General features: G+C 46.1%; 1 protein-coding gene across 2 annotated transcripts in view; it reads right to left on the bottom strand.

The window, feature by feature from the left end:
- Window positions 1-201: 201 nt before the first annotated feature.
- The window catches only part of ATF6 (activating transcription factor 6), a 77,575-nt gene continuing 57,717 nt past the window's right edge, over window positions 202-20,059 (bottom strand). For both annotated transcript variants that reach the window (XM_017815894.1, XM_017815895.1), the window contains exons 15-16: window positions 18,322-18,406; window positions 202-2,538 (exon numbers count right to left, since the gene is read on the bottom strand). In XM_017815894.1, the coding sequence (XP_017671383.1) occupies window positions 2,330-2,538; window positions 18,322-18,406 (294 nt within the window). In that variant the 3' untranslated portion in view covers window positions 202-2,329. The remainder of the gene's footprint in view (window positions 2,539-18,321; window positions 18,407-20,059) is intronic.

Raw genomic sequence — 20,059 nt, 5'->3', positions numbered from 1 at the left:
GCTCCACTGGCAAAGTGGAGGAGCTCATGCAGGGTGCCCTTCTCAGAAGCAGGAGAGAGGTCTGGGTGCATGTGCCATGGGCAGTGCCAATGCTGCGCTGAGCAGAGTCACGCTGCAGCCCAAGAGACAGCAGACACAGCACAGGCCTTCTAGTCATTTGCCTAAGGAAAACAGCATTAATAAGCACAATAACAACAAATATTAATAATAAATAAAAGAAGGATTTTATTGCCTTCAGTGCCAGGGACACAGAGAACAGAACTACACAGGATAAGAGATGCTTTCCACCACTGGAGCCCATGGTGCTGACTGAGGATGCAGTGCTGTAGCAGTCCTGAGCCCCCAGCCTCTACCAGCAGCCCTTCCCAACGTGCTGGGCTGTGCCAACCCAGTAAATGCCCCCCACAGCAGTCGGCCATCCCTTCCTGGGACTGCAGGGGAGCTGTGTGCCTCTGGCTGGGGCACCGCCGGGGTTTTTATTTTTGAATATTGTGTGAGCTGGCCCACAGTCAGGTGGGGCCGGGGCCAGGAAAACGAACTGGTGCAAGGAGTGCAGCCAAACCCCTTGCCGAGCCCGGCTGCTTCCCAGCCGTGCGAGCGCCGAGAGGATGGGGGGCCTGCGCAGCTTGCGCCGAGTACGTGGCAAAGGGCAAAGTTTTTCCATGGTGTTGCAAGGCACATACTTCACAGGGGTGTATTGCTCCTCATCCTCCTCCTCACTGCCCCTGGAGCTGTTTGTCTTGCTGCTGGATCAGCTTTTATTTCCTAACAGCCACACACACACACACACACACACAAAAATAATGATACTCATAGTTAAAAACCCCACACGAGCCCGTCAAGTGCTCAGATCATGAAGGAAAGGCAGCTGGCTGGCAAACTGAAGCCCATCATCTTCTGTGTGAACTGTAAAGGGGAAGAAAAATGCTGTAACATGCTGAAGTCATTATGCAAGGCTGATGCTCTGCTGGCTCTGGTCCCGGCTGAGCACCTCAGTGCCCAGCTCCTCGGCCCAGCTCCGTGGGGCTCAGCCGGCAAACGTGGGACAGACCGAACAGAGCTCCACACTGGTTTTGGAACAGCAGCAGTCAGCTGCAGCTCCATGTTTGGGGCAAACAGCACAACCCCCCACTGCCTGGCGGGTGGCTGTCAGTGCTGGGAAGGCAGAGAGGGGTGTGTGGGGCTGAGTGTGCGTTATGTGTGTGTGGTTTCAGGAGGAAGGTGCTGTGACTGTGTCCCTCTGAACTGAAGCAGCCCAACTGCCCCAGCGGGGCCAGTGCTGCTCCACAGGCTGTTGTTAGCAGTGAAAAGTATTAAATAGCACACACAAAAAACAACCCAAACAAAAAACAGGAAAAAGAAACCAAACCCAAGAAACCAAAAACTTTGCAAATGCATCTGCTGCATTAAATCACCTCCCCTGGGCCAAGCCCCAGCCTTTTGCCAAGCAGCCACGTGGGCTGGGGAAGACAGCAGCAGTGTGCAGGAGAGTGCACGGACTTGAGGAGGTGTGGGGGGTGTGCACTGCCCTGTCAGTGTGGGCTGTGGTGCTTTAGTTGTAAGTGTAGGGTCCCACCACCCTCCTGGGTGGCAGTGACTGGGCTGCCCCACAGCACCACTGCTACCCTGGGAAGCATCCCAGGGCTCCCCAGCGAGGGAGGCTGCACAGGCAGGGATTTGGGCAGCTTTGGGCTTGATGTGGAGTGGGGTTGCCCAGTCAGGCCCAGCACAGCCATTCTGGAAGAAGAAGGATGCTCCTGGGGTGCAGGGCCAGGGCTGGGTGGCTGGCCCAGCATGGGGTGTAGGGCTGCAGCAACCCCTGCACCTGCAGCTGGGAGCTGGACACTGCTTCCTGCTGCTGCCCATCGCACACTGCAGGGAGAGAAGCCTGATCTCAAGCCTGGCTGTCTGCTGTGATGTCTCTGGGCAGGACATCAGGGTTCAGCACCCCACCTCAGGAGGCAGCCTAACAAGGACAAAAATTAAAAACAACCCACAGTTTTGGACAATGCATAAGTAACAGGGATGGCCCGTGTCCCTCCCGTGCCAGCCCTGGGCAGCAGCTGCTGATGCCGACCCCAGGACTGCAGCGGTGCCTCACCCACACCTCTGGCACCAGGCATTGCTGCAAGGGGCCCCCAGGGCTGAGCTGCATAATCCCTGGACAGGATGCGGTGGTTGGGTAGGGTCAGGCACAGGAATGGGCTCAGGGGGACTGCCCCTGCTGTGCTCATGTGCCAGGAGCCCCAGGGCCCTGCCAAGGAAGGGCTCAGTCTGGCGGCAGGACCTGCTGCATGTCGGATGCACCGGCCGTGTGCTAAACCAGGAGCTACTGCGGGGATTTGACAATGGCCCTCAGGGCATGGGGCATCTCTGGGACGGAGGGGGACGAGCTGTAGAAGGTGTCGGTGTGATTTCTGCGCTGCTCTCGGAGGTACGGAGGGACAGATGAACTTTTGATGTGGAGGATCCTGGTGTCCATCACTTCACAGTCAATCTGCATCATCACCTCATAGTCCTGCCCGTTGATGACATTCTCTGCAAAAGTAAGGATAAAAATAAGGTGAGAGTTAGCCCTGCAAGCTAATGACCCAAAAGCACCAAAAGCAGAGCTTTCTGGACCTTTATTTTTGTCTGGAGTGGGAGCTGGAGGGGGGGAACTCCCTTTCTTTATATAGCTCCACACATGGAGCTGCTCCATCTCACACAACATGGCCCCAGTCTGCTTGTGACACCTCAAAGGCCCAGGCCACACTTAGCATGTGCAGGCACACTTAGAAACTAATATGTCTTTTATTTTCCCTTCCTTCATCTGCACATAATTACCGGTGGAGTTTGCGCTGTACAACATTTATTACAGAACTGTTGTTCTTGAGCCACTAGAGTGTGGGGGGTGATTGAAGATAAGGGTTATTTAAGAAAGCTGAATGTTTCACTTTGTGTAACCCTCTTGACACTGATGATCTAGAGGAATTTCTTCATCAGATTATTAATTTAAAAAAGCTAGAATGTGATCTCTCAAAAGAATTAACTGTGCCTTGTTACCGTCCTGACCTGGCTGTTGTTCTTGGGCGATGTGGTGACACTGGGCAAGGCCACTATACTGAGAGACTTCTAGACACAGGGAAACCCAGATCAGCACAAGGGACCCTGGCTGCATCACCCCAGTGTGGCCCCAGGCCCGGCACATCTGCTGCTGCAGAAGCTCCTGGGCTTACAGGCAGAGGCTGTGCACATGGCCAGCATCTGCTGCCTGGATTTAAAGGTGGGAGACTACTCCCTGCATAGACAGTGTGCCCAGGAATGCAAGTTTGGCTTTCCAGGCACGACTAATCCTTGCCTTTCAGAGTCAGAAGACTGCCATTGGCAGGGTTTTCCTCCTGTGCTAAGGAGGATGGAAGATCACCTAATGGAAAGCGTATGGATTGGAGGAATGCAATATACATTACTAATTTTTACTGTTTTCCTGGATTAACTCTGACTTTGGATGACAGCTGACAACCATGGCCGGACCCTCTTGTACCCCACGCCACCTGTAGAAGCCATTAGATCAAGTATGTCTGGTATAGAAATGAAAAGCAGGAGCAAACCCCTGCTAAGGGGGCTGAGAGCCTGCAAGGGAAATCAAAGCTCCCACCTGCAAGAAATGAAATGGAAAATGCTCTGTATGTGCCACTGAGACACTGAAGAAAGGAGCAGCTGTGCATGTCTCTGTGCCACTGACCCAAAAACCCTGACAAGCTCCTCCTCCCTCCTGTATGCTGTGCTGCTGATAAAGCCCTGCTATGACTTCAGGTGCTGTGCCCCCAGCTGGTCCCCCCACAGGAGGGCCATCCCTCCAGGTCACCCTTTCTCTCAGCACACCCAAAGGGATGTGCTCTCAGTTCCCACCCAACAGACCCAGCACCAGAGAGCGGAGGGGGTTGGTGGTGCTGCTCAGGACAGGGGAACAGAGGGGCATGAGGGGAAGCAAAGAGCCTGGAGACAGCAAATGGGAACAGATGGGTTCCCCTAGAGAGACAGTTCCTCAGCCTCATGCTGCAGTCGATAGGACCCCAGGGACCCCAGCTATGTGAGAAACAGTGCTCCAAAGCCACAAGTGAGTGAGGTGGGATGGGACAGTGGCCAAGACCAGGAAAACCCCTTGGAAAGGCGGGAATAGTTTCCTGTGTCTGCCCACAGCAGCCAGCACAGCGGGCTATCATTAGGTTCCTGGGCATTGCACAAGACAGAGGAGAACAGCAACACCAGGAGCAGCCCATGCAAGAGAGGGAGCTGTGCTGTGTGGGTGGCAGAGGGGAGCAAGGGAACCAGCTCAGCCCACTCTGGACAGCTGGGATCCTGCTTCTCCCAGCACTGACAGAGGCTCCCCTGTGATTACCTGTACCATGATTAAGTAAGCCATAGTCCTGCTACCCCATGGCAAGAGGTGCTGTGTCTTCTTAGGCTACCACAGTTGGGAATAATCACGCTCATGACGAGCCTCTCTGGCCAGCAGGCATGGAGGGGACACACTCCCCCAACTCAGACATTCACAAAGTGCCTAAATCCTGCCCTGGGCCTGTGAATTAGCCCAGGAGTTACAGGTAGTTTTAAAGAAAGCATCTGATTCTTTCCCTTTTTGGAGTGAAGGTATTGTTGATGACGAGCTGCTGCAGGGAGCCTCTACAAAGGATTAAATCTCGCAGGGATGAGGGCAGTAGCAGGAATGGCTCAATTCCCACTACAGGCATTTCCAGCAGCCTTTCTCATTACCATTAGTTCCAAACTGACTTAGAAGAGGAGGTGGGATGTTCTGCAGAAACAGCAGTTACTTGATGCTGCTGCTGGGTGCCTGGACCAGCTGTGTTTCAAGGAGTGGTCTGGAAATCGTGCCAGCCTGAGGATGCCTGGCCTCCATGGGGGAGCCCTGCCTGGCACACCCCAGTCCAGAGGGTGGAGAGGCTGATGCTCTGTGAACATCCATGGGCTGTGATGGTCTCAGCAAAACAACAGGCAAACGTGACCTGAATGCAGCACAATCTCATGTTTGGGAAGACTAGCTCAATGTCATTGCAAAAAATGATTCCACATGGCTCTGTCCTGAGTTTGATGCCATTAAACTGTTTCATGATCTGGATGAGGAACAGAGAACACACTTATAAGATTTCTGGAAGATGCTAAACTGGAGAGATTTCAACCATTTTGGAGTGGCTGGATTGGATGAGACTGCAGTTTTGATAAAAGAGAGAGGCTGTCCAAAATCTTCAGAATGCATTTCAACCATGGCCAGAGGGAAGTACAATGCTCAAGAGAACTGGAAAACATGAGTAAAAATGGGGCTGGGCAGAAGCCCTGCGGAAAAAGCTTGAGGACTGCAGAGCATCACTGTGCATAAGCCAACAGCATGACAGGACTAGAAACCATCAGCCCCACTCAAGAGAAACAGGTTTAACTTTGACCAAGTTTGTGATGATTACAAAACACAAGCCCTGGATGAAAGTACCCTGGGAGACCAGAGGATCTCTGAGACTGGCAGTTTTTAAGGAAAGACTGGATGACTGCCTGCCCATCAAGATATGGAGTACCTAACCCTTGCTCTGCACAGATACTTGAAGTTGCTCCTGATGTCTCTGACCCTGCCTTTCTGGGAGTGCAGGTGCCTGCTCAAGACTGGAGCTGTGCTGTTCTAACCCCTTGTGAGCAAGAGGGCAATATCATAGAATAGGACAACTTTTCCTGGTCATTCCTCTGTCAGATGTTTTAAAAAAGCCTGGTCAGGCTTTCTTTCCTTCCCCTCCCACGGGGCCATCCAGCAGTACCAACATCTGGGAGACACCAGTGGAGCAGAAGGCGGGTTTTCCAGAGTGTCCATGCTGGGTGCTGAGCTCACCAGCTGCGTGTGGCTCGTCTCTGCAGGGGTCAGTGTGCACAACCAGTGCTCAGATCAGTGTGTACTGCCCTGCCTGAGCATGCCCCCATCACACCTCCCAGGGGGGCACAGGGGTGTCTGTGAAGCAGGGCTGACAGCCCCAGGCTGCTGCCTGCTGCTCTTTGCTGGCTGGAAGGTCAGCACTGCCAGTGTGCATTACACAGGGCTGCCTAATAGCCCAGAGCAACGCTGACACTGAGTGATTTCTAAAGTTTATTGTATTGAATTACGTATGACTGATGTTTTGTGGGATTACGTAAGTGAAAACACAGGAACGGATCTCCTGTAGAGGTGTCTGGATTTATAAATAGATTTATTGCTCCTCTTTGAACTTCAGAACATACACTTTCTCACATGGTACAGCCTCAGGCTTAAGAAGCTATCCTTGCTGTGCCAAGAGACCGCATTGCAGTTAATTATTTGTTAACAGGTTTAAAAGCCATGCTTCAGATGATTGACTATTTCAAATTAACAGCAAAGGTAGTTGTGCCAAGCGTTGCTGCTCTGACTGCACCTTCCCAAAGAGCCTCACTGGCTCTCACGGGCTGTACCAAACTCCCAGCACGAGCTTGGTCTAGGGAACAGAAACCTAATTCCCAGTGCTGCTCCCCAGGGTCTAGGGCAACTCCCCTTATAAAAACCCATGTTGTAAGATCCCACAGATGAAAGCTGAAGTCTGTGGTCCAAACCAAAACCAAAAAATAAGGCTGAGGGTATTAACTACTGTTATAAATTACTGAAGATGATGGAAGATTTGTCTTCATATTTGAAGCATTAGATTTTCAAAACTGTCTTATTAGAAAGGCCATAGAACCAAAGTCCCCTTTCTTCCCTCAGTAGCACTGACATGTATCCATCAGTTGACTGTTTAAACGTCTGTGAGATCAGGTATCTACTTCCACAAGAAATGCTGTCTTAGGGAAAGGCAGAAGACAGGCAGAGGGCTTGAAGGGCAGGTAATGCACTAAGTCAGAACAAATGGTGATGTCAACTGCCTCTCTAGACTTCAACTTTACACATATCATTGGGCTGTTTGGCCCTATGGACACAGTCATAGGACAGAAGATGTAATTCTGGTAATTTATCCTTTACCACTTACATACACTTTCCCAAGAAAGTTTAGCTGCAGCAAAATGCTCATTTTGAAAACTGCAGTTTGCACAGAGGCTGAAACAGAGCTCCCCTGAAAGGCCACCTGAGCTTGCTGGAGTGTTTCAAGCTGTAACCAAACACCATGGAAAAGCTTTACAGCTTTCTGAAGGTGCACTCACGCTTTAGGTACATTTATAGAGCCTTATTCTACCAGAACAACTATGAATTTTACCTTACTCTGGGCAGTGCCTCAGTGGATTACAAAAAAATATTCCGTGGGACCAATACTCAGGGCCTGATGACCCCAATCCTCAGACTCTTTTCTAAGGCCCCTATTGCCTTTGCAGTAGACAACCTACTGGGTGGTTTCCCAGTTGGTGACTTGTCAAAAAGATCAGAACCTGCCCAGCTCTGTATCTACTGTGCTCACCGAATACACACTTAAGGTACTGTCAACCACATAGATCTGGACTACATGGCCTCACTTCTTCTGGTAAGATACAGGAAAGGAAATCACTTGCCTCATCTCTAACTACCTGTCTTTGTCACTAAGGCTAGAGAATCATCCCCTCTTCATGGACAATAGCATACAGTGAATTTGCTATCCATGGAACCAGTTTAGTTGATGTCAAAATAGGTGTCAGGGAATCACCTCTGTGTAAGATGGTAAACACCCACCAACTCTCTTAAAATCTTTGTTGAACAGCCACCCACACCTTTTACACTTTCCACTATTCCTTCTAATGGGAAAGTTTGCTTTGCCACACCAGATTCCAAAGACAGTCTGTGTCAGCATTAATTTACACTTGGAGCCCCTTCCATCACACCAGCAGCAATCAAGGCAGCTTTCAAAGAGCCACCAGACACGCTCCAGTACCTGGTGCTTTGTACTAGCTGGGCTGAGCTGATGATGCTAAAGTCTGGTTGTAAGAATGATTTAGCACCAAATTACACGATTTATACTGCCCTGGCCCAAAAGAGAGCTTATGTTTAGGGCAGTATAGGGTTCATAAGAAGAGGGCACCAGCTGCAGTGGCAGCTCTGGCACTGGCCTGTTGAAGGGCTGCAGCTGTCCCCAAACATAACTCAGGAGGGCTTTCTCTGCACTGTCACTTCTGCAATCTTCCATCTCATCTCTGCTGAGCAGCCCTGACTGTCCTACCCAGCACATCTGGACAACGTTTCCATCTGAAGGGTTGATATACACTACCAAATAAGTATATAAATGAAGCAGCATTACGGACTAAAAATACGCTCACTGCAACAACGCAGCAGGATTCCTAAAACATTTACAGATTTGCTTGTTAGACAGGACTGTCTGAGGCAAGGGAGAAAGTTATACTGTGACCCAAATAACTTCTCTTTTAAAAGCAAATTCCCACTTGGAACTATTTCTAAACAAAGCAGTTGCAACGATCTCACCTCTGCGGACTCTGCTGTCCTCAGTCCCTGACAGAGGTGAAGGGAGATCTTGGGCATTTCAGGTCTCCAGGTCTCTGACCACCTCTCAGACTGTGGGCCACACTGCAGGGTCTATATGGGTGTAGGAACAGGGGTCATGGTCTGAAATACTGGATCCACAGAATCAAAGTCACCTGGAGAAGCCACGAGCTGACAGCAAGGAGACAGGGTCTTTCTCCATGTCTAAGCTGTTGGAACATTGATGCCAGGGGATATCCAAGGGAGATATATACAGGCACGAGAGGAAAGCAAGAAAACTGGAAGAAACAAGCTCTCTGTGGCCTTCTAAGAAAATAATGAGACAGAGAAGAGATCAGCACTGGCTGTGGCTGAGGAACATCACATGCCCTTAGCTTACACCACTCTGATTTTTTGAAAAGGTCAGCACCTCTGGGCAATGCAGTCAGTGGCCAACCTGTGCCAGATGGTGCTTTGCAGTACCTGGTCCAGAGTGGGAGGTCTCAGGGAGAGGGAAGGAAAGCTGGCTTTTCCCAGGAACCATTTCCTACCTGATCGCCCACCTCCCCTTCCAAACTTCTTTCCTGCTGCAGTCACTTCCCTCTAAGAGAAAGAACATGAGCTACAGAGGAGATGGCCCAGTGTGTACTTAGCGTGATTGCTCTTCTTTTGCAGAGGGAGCTGATGGTCATCTCAGGAAGAGAAGATCAGGATCACCAGTGTTGACCCTCAAAGGCACTTACTTTAAATCTCCCTCAGACAGAGTATTTCTCAGAAAAACTGACATTTTTGACAGCTCTGGCTGTGCAATACGTGTTGTTGGCAGGGTATCATTGCTGCAGGATGACTATATCTTAAATCTAACCAGCTGTGGCAATGCTAATGACAAGAGGAAAAAGCCAGAAGAGAAAAGAAAGACAAGGGTCAAAGGAGTTTTGCTGCACAGAAAACTCTTGGGAGTGAAGGAGAGAGGCTGGAGAAAGAGCAATGCTTAGTCAGAACCATCCCATGCCTGCTTGGGAGGCACAAAAAGAATAAACAACCTTCCCACACTGCCTGCAAATCCAGACATACCCACTTAAAACACAAAAAACTGCACACAGGAGAAAGGCATTCCAGCAAAGGCTTCTTTCAAGAACTAGGGCTGGAGGGCTTGTCCCATGACAAGGGGGCTTCTCCCCCTGAGTGCAGCGGGGTGGGTATGGGAGCCGTGGCATCTCCCCAGCACCGAGGAGGACTTTCCTCTGCAGGAGCTGTGCTCTCGTCCCAATCTCTTGTATGTACCAGGACACACTCAACTCTCACAGATTCTGCCAGCTTCAGTTGCTTAACCCATTTTTTAAAAGTTTGCCATTTTTGTCACCTGCTGTTCCCCTGATATTTATATCACCTCAGTGGTTAACACCAGCACAAGAACTTTTTGCTCCTCCCTTCAGCAGTGCTGACTTCTACTTTAAGTGCTCTTTTACCTTCGTCCTCCACAGGCCCTAGAGATTCCCTGGCAGGCTTCCTCTGAAAAATGTTTTTATTATTTTTTTATGCCTCAGGCATGCTGTTTCTTAGTATCTTTTTCTGGCTTGACTTCTTATGGTTTGACATTTAGTCTGCCAGAAATCATCCTCTTTTTTTTCCTATTTCCTCATTTGGCTACAATGTCTATTGTTTAAAAGATATCTTCTTACTTCTATGAATTGACTTTAATGTGTTACTTAAGCCCTTTGTATTTTTAGGGTCCTTTTAAAGATTTTTGCAGTGAGCTTTTAATCTTTAATCAATCTTCATAACATTTGCCAGCATTTTATCCCAATTGTTTTTCTTTTAATATGTTTTCCTATTCTTATTTAGCCCTTACCTTTGAACTGTAGCATGTACTTCACCATTTCAAGTTGTAGGCGCTTATTGATAAATTTAATTTAACTATTGGACTTAATCTTTTCTTTCAAGAGGCAGTATCACATTTTCATTGACATGGACCTTCTCTATCACCCAATATCACTTGTATCCTGGTGTTAATGTGTCTCACTGATTTGAGAGTGAAGGCTGGTAAGAGCCTGTATTCACTTACAGTTAAAATGCCTTTCTAGTTTGGACGGTGTCCAGAGAGTGAGCTGAATTTTCCACCTGTCTCATTTGGATACATAAAGTTACCTCACTTATTTAGATACTGCAATCAGCTCTGGCTCGCAGAAGAATATTTTTAACACCATCTCTGTGAAGCTTTTGTCTGTGTGGGGCGAGTACTTTCCTCCACATGAGCTTCTCTGATTCAATGCATTTGCCAGTTAATTATAAAACTGCTGCAGTGCCTGTCTGAACACAGAACACTAATAAAGGGAGACGTCCCTTTCAAAGGCTTCTGTCTCCCAGCTACAGCAACAGGAGGTTTACAGCTTTAATGTACAAGTCCTGCTCTGAAACAGAGGTGCCTCCTTTCCCACAGTGAGGGGCAGCTTGGGCTGACAGTCATTTCTTCACCCACATTCACCCAGAAGTCACTTGTGCCACAGTCTTTTCCTCTGGAGCTACTACAGAGTAAGACAGGATGGAGGCAGACGATTTACAATGAAGTGGTCAATGACCAAATATGTTCTTCAGATGCTCAGGATGTATTTTTCAAACACTTCCCAAGCCCAGAGGACACCCAAGAAGCATGCCAGGAACCGCCAGAGGTAAGGAGGACTGCGTGAAGAGGCAAGGGAAGCTGCAGCAAGGAGGACAGACATGGAATATGAGGAGCAGGCAAAATCCTCCTGGCCCAACTGGCAGCAATCTCCTTAGAGACTGCAACCCAAACACTGAAACAGGCGGTCTGGGACTGCTGTGCTTCCACTAATCTCTAGGTTTACTCCAGTGATGTTCTCAAGACAGAACTCATAAATGTGAACTTCCTCTCCCAGCTCTGTTGCAGCTTTTCACGGTTTTACAGGGTGAACTCATTATGGATAATTATGTTTCAGACCACTGCAGAAATAAAGAGCTACCAGAGTTGGTTCTATGTATCACAAACATAAAACTGCGTTTGCCACCTGTAATTTCACATTAAGAGGAATTACATAATCTTGAATTTACAACATTTGAAAATACATTAAGGCAGACTGGCTGGGCTCGAGGCTAGAATTAGGATATGCTGCACAGCTCTCAGCACAGTGCTCTCTGAAGCCTGGTGGGAGAGCGTATCTCCACAGGAGCATCAGCATCCAGGGATAAGGAACACCCAGGAGACAGGGTCTCTGCAGCAAGACAGTTCATGCTCAGTTCAAACCAACTTGGCTCCTTCTGCAACTCCATGCTGGCATCAGTACTGCCAGCCTACATCATGGGTTTCTTTTTAATGATATTTGTGAATTTTATAGAAGTGCGTCATTTATATGGAAAAACCAATCTGGTGTAAGAGCTCAACACTGGCACTGGAAATACTAAGCATGAAGCCCAATTAATTTATGACTAATTCTCTACCCCCTTCATGAACAGTGCGTTCCCAAGGAAATGCCATCTGTAGCAGTTATCCTAACTATACAGGGAAGACCAGTCACACTGGGGCTTGGGCTGCTCTATCAAAACCCAAGAGATATTCTTTCTCATATTAACTAAGGGGCAAAAAGACAGTGAAGATCCTCTGAAATAACCTTCCTGTTATTTTGAATGCATAAAAATAGATTACTCATTTAGCAATTTAGGTAAACAGCTCGTTATGAAAAGTCATTAGGGAATAAGCCTTTATGATTTCATTTCTTGATCGTTTCCTGTCTAACTAAATAAACATGAACTCAAGTGACACAGATTCCATTACTTTTGTGCACAGATTCTTGAATGATTTCTTTCATACTTTTTTGAATAATTTAATCTTCTCCTTCCTGTCAAAGACAACATATATTAACAGACAATGGCTGAGGAGAGTAGTCTCTCAAAGACAACAAATGCTGTTGAAAACTTCTATTTAAAGTTCAGTCTAGGCAATGATCAATTCTGATGTTCAAAGAAATGCAGGAAAGTTTGAGGGAGTATTCTGTTTTGACAAACTGCAGTTTTACATCACTTTTAAAAGAGAACAGAAGTAAGAATAGCAGCATCTTACAAGATGACTAAAATCTGTCGTTAAAATTCCTCAATAAAATATGTTCTGCCATCCTTTCAATCCTGACCTCTGCAGCACAGCTTTACATGAGCATGAGAGCAGAAATACATCTGTGACATTAGCAATTCATCCTAATAACAGGAGAACCACAGTAACCTGACATGCTGCTTGTCCATGGCTGCATACAGGACACAGAAGATTCTCTCTCTTTCTCAGTCCAGGCTCAGTGACTGGCGGTTGCAGTGACATCTAACCAAGAGCTAACCATGGCTCAGATTTTTCCCTGGTCAGACTTCACCAATTTACTTTTATTTCTCAGCTGGCAGCACAAGAAGCAGAAGAGTGGCAGTTTCAAAACATTTCAAAAGGTCTTACAGCATTGGAGACATTCTCAGATGTACATCCTACATCCTAGTTCAGAGAACTTGCTGCTTTGAAGGACTATCAGTGACTTTCCTACAAAACCTTAGCAGCCACCATTCTTTCATCTCACAGATAGGCTGTAACTCCACATACACAATGTCCAGAGCTTTGCTGAGGGCTGTAGGGCTGTGCTGAGTTCTCAGCATTTCTGCTAAATCCAGATATAAAAGCAGAAACAGTGAGGGTAGTATCTCTGTGGATCATGCTTTTGTACCTGAGAGATGCGTCCTCTGTGCCTGCTAGAGTGGCATGAGCTTCTCAGTCTGGGGACAAGGAGAGCAGCTGTGAGAGGGAGCCACAGGCACTAAGACTTGGCTTTCAAGCACAAGGAGAAGAATGAACCAACAACAGCTAGAGATAAGTGGGGCAACTACCCTCCTGGAAACCACTCCGAGGCTATTCAAAGTGAGAGAGAAGGCTACCCAAAACATCAAACAGTAACCTTGAGGGAAGTCAGCTGCTGTTCAGTCAGTGATATGTATTGTTTTAGACCTTCCTCAATGACTGACTGGGAATTCTGCCTCTTGCTCTGAAAAATGGAAATGGCATCCTTTGTTTGCTTGACCCTGAAAGGCAGAGGAAGCTGAAGACTTTATTTATTCAACCCCAAGACATGGGAACTTACAGAACATTGTCACTTCCCAAAGAGCTTTAGTTTTTATTTTCCTTCTCAGCCCGTGTGGGTTCTGTTTGCCTTATGGATTTTTCACAGGCAGTTTGCTACCAGCCTTGGACATCTGTGAGTTGCTTGTGCATGGCTGTCAGTTGAAAGAACATTCTTTGTAGCTGCAGGAAAATAATCGTGCAGCTTGATGTCAGAAATCACTCCAGTTTTGATCAAAAAGCCTTACCACTTACCAATTCACCTTTTTAATTAGAATGTGTGTTATTTCAGAGCACATTTGAAGTCTTTTACATCAGTAGGATGACGGATGCTAACAAGGGAAGCTGAGGGAAGTGGTCACAATCAGAAGTTGGCCAACACGACAGAGCACATGGACTTTGCATAACTCACTATCCCATTCTACTTCTGCCTTTAGAAGATTATTCTGATGTTGTGTTTCACGACAAAATGTATCCTGTAAAAGAACAGGGCTCCTTAAGAACCCAGAAACCTACAAGTGATAGAAGGTCAGGCACACAAACAGCTAAGGTAGATTGAAGACAAGCCCCGCTGGGTTACATTAGACTGAGGATCTATCCAGAATATTTGTAAAAAATTCTAAACTCTCTCTGTCATGGTTGCCGATTCCAAGAAAATGAGCCTCAGATTGCACCAGGGGCTTTCTCATCAGGTCTCTCACTTTTGTTTGGCTGAGAGTGCAGACACCAATCCTCAATTTAGAGAGAGCAAAGGATGGAAGGACTTTCCCGCTCGGGGAACTGTTTTGCATAAGGATCCCAAGAAGAAAAAAGGCCTTTATGGTCTTTCTGCTGCTGCTAGGGCCACCAGTACACCTGGTTAGTATGCACCTGCACAGACATTTACAGCTGCTCCTACCAAGAGGAAGAACAAGCTGTGAGAGCACCTCACCTAATCCTAGGGGGAAATGCGTTCATGGAAGGGGCTCTTGGGCCAAATGTTGGATGGCATCTCCAACACTGAATGGCTCTATTTATGTTCTCACTTCTCTGTGCTGCAGAGAGGAGTGTGGGGTGTGCTGTGCTGCAAAGCTGCAGGCATTCTGCAGGGAAAAAAAGGCTTGTGCTTGGGGTAGGGAGAATGGCTTAGCTATGCTGTACTCTATAGATTATTTGGACCCAAAGATCGATGTCATAACCCACTGCATTTTTTACAGCAGTTAAATAAATAGAAGGCTAATGGCAGATGGTTTCACTTAAAACTTCAAGAAAGGCACCGCCTATATGTCAGTTTGGTATTGGTGTAATGAGCCAACAAGATTCTGAATTACAATAAAAGCAAATTTAGGAATGAAACCTACTGGAGACTTAAATGGTCTCTAGTGCATAGTTAGATTTCTAAAATAATAGTTGCAATCCAGCATAACAAACATGGCTTGCTTGAAAACAAAAGCTGGAGTTTAACTGTAAATTGCAGTTGGTTTTCATTCCCATGAGAAACTGCAAGATATTTCTTCTTGGAATAACTTCTCCGAAAGGCAGACCAATGGTGCCTCCAAAACCATGTAGAGTGGGACTAGGACTCCACAGTTCTGCTTTTTTCCCTCCAGGCTTACCAACAGTAAGGTCATTAGGTACCATCAGGCAGATTTTCTGCAAGTACTACATGTGTCCACAAATGCTGGGGCTCTGATGTTGGGCAGAGGTGGGTCAGAATTGGGCATGTCTGGCTGCAGGGGCCAAGGGCAGAGCTGTGCCATGGGACAGCAGCCAGCAGGGAAATGGGAGGAGGGTAAAGGGCTGCAAGAGCATCTAGGGAGGCAGAAATGGAGGAGCTGACAGCAAGTATTGACTGTGAACTGGGGGATAGCCCAGCAAGCTTGGAAAGGAGCTATGAACAGGGAGGGAGGAAGGAACAGGGAGTATGAGGGAGAGGATTAACATGTACTAACGTGCAACAAGTTCTTTTCTTTAAAAAAAAATTACATTAAACATATTTAACATATGTTAACGCACTAAATATATTTAAATATTCAAATACATTTCTGTGCACCTGCACAGATGCCCTCAGTGAGGATCTGTCTAGCTTATCCTCAAGCTTGCAGAGGGGCATGGGTAGTTCAGGCTGACTGGGAGAAGAAGTATGTGGCAGAAAACTACAAGTAATGGCCATTTTTACTCTTTTCCAACATACGGCAACTGAATACTTTAAATCAAGTTTTTATCCTGAAATTTAATCATGTACTGTTATTGCCTTGTACAATGTCGTTCTCCTCAACTTCCATCTTACTGACTGCACACACGTGCATGCACGTGTCTACTACAAGGATCTGCCACTACCTGCACAGCACAAGGACTGCCAGTGGTCAGACTCACCCCAACTCTTCCCTCACAGGAAACCTCTTCAGACTGTAAACTTGACTCTGCTTGGCACACTGGTGAAAACTGCCAGACCAGTCTTGCAGAACCATGTCATGAACTTCCATGCAGAGCCATGAAGGACAGGAGCTGACAACTCGTTCTACTTTCTGATCTTTGTCCGTACCTGTTCTCTGTCCCGGCAGCCAGTGGTGAGAATGGCTCAAGTCAGCTAAAGGCAGAGTCTCTAGTGGAGCTCAGAAAGTACTAGAGCAATCAAAGTGTGATCAGAAAAGAATGTATCCTGATGGGAAAAGACTGTCCAAGTAATTAAAAGGGTTGCTTCTCAACTGCACTGTCAACTGTTTCATGTTTGGAAACAGTTTCATGAGTAAACTTTAGCACACAGAAAAAGACCCTGCAGAAGAAAGTAAGTCATGAAGTTCTGAAAAAGTTTCACAAAAAAGACCCTTTTACTTGCATTCCTGTCATCTCCTCTGCCCAGGGCTGTGGCAGCAAAAAGAAAGGGCAAGGAAGTTGTAGCAGAAAAGGTTTCCCTTCTTGCAAAGGGATCTGGCTGAGGCACAAGAAAAGGCAGGAGGGGACAAGTTCTTTCAGTGGAAGTTTTGCCAATTTCTCCCAAGGAGACTCATGGTTTTCTATCAGCCAATTCTCTGCAGGTGCACAAAGAATTAAGGTGGGTTCAAAAGAACTTAAGACAGCTGGGAGGAAAGCCTTGTTGACAGCTAACTTCCAGATGCTTGTTCAGGACATGCTCTGTCCCTACAGAGGGAGAATAGGGCGGAGAAACAATATTCTCAAAGGAGACAAATGGGTTCTTCTCCAGACAGAACATTCTAGGAAATAGTTTCCTTCAGGTTATCTACCAATAGTCAGATGAAAATCAAGCCAAGTTACCAACTGTTTCTTGTGTATCTTATAGTTTTGTTCCTAATACCTGGCTGGGTGTCACAGAGGAATCAGTGTCTGACACCATTGTTTACTTAATGCTATCCTTGTGTCTCATCTGTTTTGACATCTCTGCCCAAATCCCTGGACATTTTTTTATTTCCTGGATTATGCTGATGTTCCAAAGAAAAATCCCAAAGAACTCAAGAAAATATATTTCACAATGTTTCACAATAATGAAATAATAAATGAAGGATAAGACTTGTCACTGGATTCTGATGCATATTTTCCAAATTATATTTACTCCAACAACTGAAAAATTATTTCAAGTAAAACAAGACAAAGTAAACTGTCAAGAAGAAATACTTTGTTATTTAGAAATAGCATTTGTACTTCAAGTGACAAAGTACCCATTTGCACGTGATAATTCAGCTCAGCCAGAGAAGGATTTTTGTAACAGACATAAGAAGGGAGTTTCAGGCAGATAAATGCCAAAAATAATTCTGATACATCTAATAAAAATTCCCCTAAGACAGTTGTACAGATTATCACACTCGACAGTACTGTATGGGAAAGTGTAATTATCAAAATGCTGAAAGTCTGAACTCATTTTTTTCCCTTAGTTTATGGAAATTCGCATCATCAGATAATGTTTTCGGCATGCTCCAATTTAACAATAACATTTGGGTTTATGATTCTCATGTACTGTAAAACACAGACATTTTAAAAAAGCATTATGTGCAGAGTAACTCAGAAAGTAAAGTTTATACTGTTACAGGGTTCACAATGCATTTGATGACTGTGACAATGACCCCGTGCCCCAAACATGTCTTAAACTGGCAGTTCCTCACCATAGGAATTAACAATATATTTGCACAGGCCATGTCCTGTCTCTCATGTGGAACTGAAATGTGGATCAAGAACATTTCTGTGCACTAATAAGCCTGTGCCCCACTGCAAAGCTGTTTTCCCTGCTGTCCTGCAGCACTGTAACATGATGATTATTAATCTTGACCATGCAGTGCTGAGAGGTCCCACTCACACTGAGTGTTGTATAACACAGTGGTAAACAGCTGAGGAAGCTGATGGAAGGCAGTCAGCATCCTAACAAACTAGCAAGGCCAAGGAATTTGCCCTGCTAGGCAGGCGTAGGAGGAACACAAATGAGAAGATGAGGACAGTCTCCACGGTCAATGGGATCTCTGTAGCCACCAAGTCAGAGAAGTTAAATCATTTTCATGTAACCCTTAACCAGCTGTGTACAAATCAAGACTGGATTTGTACCCCCTCAGTTCTCGAAGGAGCCAGAATGAGACACTACAGAATCACTGGCCAAGTCCCATATATAGTCTGGGTGACCAGGCACTGGTGATTTGCCAGTACTCCACATTCAAAGGGGACCCTGGCAACTAAGGCCCAGTAATGACCTGTTTGACTTCTTTTGTAAAGCTATAATGACAGACACTTGGTCTAAGCTTGCTTTCCATGCACACTCCAGGCACATCTCTTTGAAATTGTTCTCTTATCATTCTCTTTCATGTTTTGGACTTACCATTGATGTTTACAGCTGGCAACACTATAGACATCTTTGGCCTTCTGGTCTTATTATGTGTGGTGGCTGGCAATAACAGGTGGTCCTGGAAAACAGCGGAAAAGATGTGTTAAATCTACTCTGAAAGTACAGAGCTGGGAAAATTCCTTTCCATTTTGTGTTACAGGCATTCCACATAGAACTATTTACAACAGCTTAGAAAATTCATATCGTTGTGGAAGTCTTCCAAAAGTCACAGCAATTGCTCATGCTGTGTAACCAAGAAGAAATCTCTATCGCATGCAGTGGAATATGAAAAAGCCTTGATCATGGGGAAAGAGATGGAAACTACTGTTAAGCCCTCATTCAACTGAGTATTTACGTATATATGATTAAAGTAGTTTAACTTGACTTCAACAGTATTTAAACATGTGGTTAGAGGACCTTGCTGAATTGGAGTTTTATCTGCAGCGCCATTTACTCTAAGTAATCGTGCCGTCTCTGTCAAGCTCTGCACCACATGCATCGTGCAGTAGGACTCATTGGTCAGAGTTGTGATGGGGTGTGAAATATGAGCTCTGCTGACAAAACCTCCCAGGGAAGTTTGATGGTAAAGCTGTGCTTTAGTATCATATCTCAACTGTGAGGTGCCTGGGTGCTGCCCTAAGACAGCAGCGCTCAAACTAACTACCTTGGCTCTGAGCCGTGCAAGCTGCATCTGCAGGAAACACTCTGGATATGGACCTGACCTGCAAGGAAAAATGCAGCCCTTCTTCAGGTTGGTTTTTTTTGCTGTTGCTGAATTCAAATTGCTCAAGGGAAAATATGGTTCTTCCCTTATCAACAGAACTTAAAAGCTCCAGTCCAGGCATCTCCCATATTATAGTGCTTTGCTGATCTAGCTGGACCAAAGAAAGACTACTAAGGATGAGGGAAGCTTCCCATGTCTTTCAAAGTTTAGATTCCCTGACAGAACTTTGCTTCACTGCACTGTCTCAGCATGCAGTGGGCATTGTGAAGGAAGTATATTTGCTCTCTCTTAGTAATTAGGAACAAATGGCTGTTTATATAACTGTCGAATTGAGTTTAAATTTATAACTCAGGCTCTAAGTGAAACGAAAACCTGCCAATCACTAAGTACCTTTTCCAGGTCTCCAAGAATTTATGGAAAGGTTTATTTTCCCAGCCCCTGTGTTTGCCCTTCTCCCAATCCCAGCAATTCATTCCTAGGGTCCCTGAGAAAAATGAAAGCTGGCAGGTGTAACCATGCAAATATGTGGACACCAACTCATTAAGAGGTTTTTGTAACTGCCCTAAAACCAGAACAGAACATCTGCCTTTTGCTTTCCAAGAGCCAGACACATCATTAAAAAGCAGAAGCAAGTTTGATGGGCCCATCCCATTTCATGGGATGAAATTCCATGTTCCCACGTAAGAACAGGCATACACACATCTCATACTTTTGGCCAAGGTGATCTTTTCAGTAGACTGAATCAGACTTCCTTCAGGACACAGTTATTGATTTATTAATGTCAGGGTAACTGTACTTTTGCCATTTTAATATCTAAACACTACATTGTTATATGTAAGATTCAGGGAACTGAGTTACACACAGTTAGGTGTTAAATATATCAAGATATTCTGTAGACACAGAATTGAAGAAATACCACTCTCTTTTTTTCCCATCAAAAATTTCCCCCCCAAAAACCCAAATGGCTGACCATGAGAAGAAAACATTACTTAAATGAATGTCTGTAAA

Source organism: Lepidothrix coronata, unplaced genomic scaffold (assembly GCF_001604755.1).
Source record: "Lepidothrix coronata isolate B3197 unplaced genomic scaffold, Lepidothrix_coronata-1.0 Scaffold52, whole genome shotgun sequence".
Lineage (NCBI taxonomy): Eukaryota > Metazoa > Chordata > Aves > Passeriformes > Pipridae > Lepidothrix > Lepidothrix coronata.
This window is presented reverse-complemented; position numbering and strand designations above follow the sequence as displayed.